Source organism: Pygocentrus nattereri, chromosome 29 (assembly GCF_015220715.1).
Source record: "Pygocentrus nattereri isolate fPygNat1 chromosome 29, fPygNat1.pri, whole genome shotgun sequence".
Lineage (NCBI taxonomy): Eukaryota > Metazoa > Chordata > Actinopteri > Characiformes > Serrasalmidae > Pygocentrus > Pygocentrus nattereri.
The window spans coordinates 1,342,288-1,344,787 of record NC_051239.1 but is presented as its reverse complement, the minus strand read 5'-3'; the positions used below and the strand labels follow the sequence as shown (position 1 = coordinate 1,344,787).

General features: G+C 41.2%; 1 protein-coding gene across 1 annotated transcript in view; it reads right to left on the bottom strand.

The window, feature by feature from the left end:
• gfra2a (GDNF family receptor alpha 2a) overlaps positions 1-2,500 on the bottom strand; it is a 158,691-nt gene that overhangs the window by 11,951 nt on the left and 144,240 nt on the right. Inside the window, exon 7 of the mRNA XM_017684572.2 lies at positions 2,160-2,293. Coding sequence (XP_017540061.1) covers positions 2,160-2,293 — 134 coding nt within the window. The remainder of the gene's footprint in view (positions 1-2,159; positions 2,294-2,500) is intronic.

Below are 2,500 nucleotides of genomic sequence, written 5' to 3'. Positions count from 1 at the left end.
AAACGTAGCCTTTGTTTCCCCTGGGCATGTTTTTGTTGTAGCTCTGTCTTGAAAATTGCCTGATTGTGGGCTCATTTGCATATTGCGGACTTTTTTATATTGCTACTGTAAAAGCCACTATTGATATAATGTTGAACGGATGGTGTATTGTGGAAATCCCAGGAGTAAATAGGAATTCCACCAAAAATTTCTGCATCCTTTTCACTCATAATCTGAACAATAATTCGATTTTCCATCATCAATATTACACATAAAATGGTTATATTCATGCTGTACACTCTCAAAAAGATGGTTCCTTAAGGGTTTTATCTAGAACCACGAACATTTAAAGAACCCATAAATTGCGTGCCTTGTAAAATGATTGTTTAGATCGATGGGGAATGTGCTGTACATGGTTCTATATAGAACCTTAATGAAAAGGGTTCTATATAGCACCAAAAGGGGTTCTTCTATTGTCACAAGCTTGATATCATAACAATTGATGAACTCTTTTTGATGGTATCTGGAACCCTTTTCATACTGATTCTATATAGAACCATCTACAGGACATTCTCTGACACTCTTAGCAACAAAGGTTCTGTATAGTACCGTATAGTTCTATATATTGTGGTGTCAGGATAATCTCAGTGCATTGTCTGATTGTTAGGAGGGCTCCTGTGCATGCTGTGGACTTTAATGTGACTACTGTACGAGCCAGTGTGGGTATAATGCATGAGGCATATGCATCATGGTATAATGGTATAATGCAGTGTGGGTATAATGCGGTGTGGGTATAATGCGGTGTTGGTATAATGCGGTGTGGGTATAATGCGGTGTGGGTATAATGCAGTGTTGGTATAATGCAATGTGGTATAATGCAGTGTGGGTATAATGCAGTGTTGGTATAATGCAATGTGGTATAATGCAGTGTGGGTATAATGCAGTGTGGGTATAATGCGGTGTGGGTATAATGCGGTGTTGGTATAATGCAGTGTGGGTATAATGCGGTGTTGGTATAATGCAGTGTGGGTATAATGCAGTGTGGGTATAATGCGGTGTTGGTATAATGCAGTGTGGGTATAATGCGGTGTGGGTATAATGCAGTGTTGGTATAATGCAATGTGGTATAATGCGGTGTGGGTATAATGCAGTGTGGGTATAATGCGGTGTTGGTATAATGCGGTGTTGGTATAATGCAGTGTGGGTATAATGCGGTGTGGGTATAATGCAGTGTTGGTATAATGCAATGTGGTATAATGCGGTGTTGGTATAATGCGGTGTGGGTATAATGCGGTGTGGGTATAATGCTGTGTGGGTATAATGCTGTGTGGGTATAATGCAGTGTGGGTATAATGCGGTGTGGGTATAATGCGGTGTGGGTATAATGCGGTGTTGGTATAATGCAATGTGGTATAATGCAGTGTGGGTATAATGCGGTGTGGGTATAATGCGGTGTGGGTATAATGCTGTGTGGGTATAATGCAGTGTGGGTATAATGCGGTGTTGGTATAATGCGGTGTGGGTATAATGCGGTGTGGGTATAATGCGGTGTGGGTATAATGCGGTGTGGGTATAATGCGGTGTGGGTATAATGCGGTGTTGGTATAATGCAATGTGGTATAATGCAGTGTGGGTATAATGCAGTGTAGGTATAATGCAATGTGGTATAATGCAGTGTGGGTATAATGCAGTGTGGGTATAATGCAGTGTGGGTATAATGCGGTGTTGGTATAATGCGGTGTGGGTATAATGCGGTGTGGGTATAATGCGGTGTTGGTATAATGCAATGTGGTATAATGTGGTGTGGGTATAATGCAGTGTGGGTATAATGCAGTGTTGGTATAATGCGGTGTTGGTATAATGCAGTGTGGGTATAATGCGGTGTGGGTATAATGCAGTGTTGGTATAATGCAATGTGGTATAATGCGGTGTTGGTATAATGCGGTGTGGGTATAATGCGGTGTTGTTATAATGCGGTGTGGGTATAATGCGGTGTGGGTATAATGCGGTGTGGGTATAATGCGGTGTGGATATAATGCGGTGTGGGTATAATGCAGTGTGGGTATAATGCAGTGTTGGTATAATGCAGTGTTGGTTTATTGTTTAGCAGATGGTTTATTGTGCAGCCCTAATAAGACAGCCTGTGGAGTTCTGGCCCAAAGCTGAATGTGGACACTCACCTCAGTGGCAGCTCTGGTGCTGTTGGGGCTGGGGGTGGATTTGGGCTCCATGCTGGGCTCAGGGTTCACGGAGGTCGTCCCAAACGTGGGATCAAACTTAAACATCCCGTAGCCAAAAGCCACAATCGCATTTTCTGTATTAAAGAAAAAAAAAAACAGATTAATATGAAAATACAAAAACACCAGCCAGGTTAGCGCAAATTTAGAGATTAATTAATTAAAGGGCTTATTATTCAGTCATTAATTTAAAGACTTATTAGACTTATTCAGCGACCAATAGGAATTAGTAACTACTGTGAATTATTCAGTACCGCTTATGAATTATTCAGTATCTAATATGA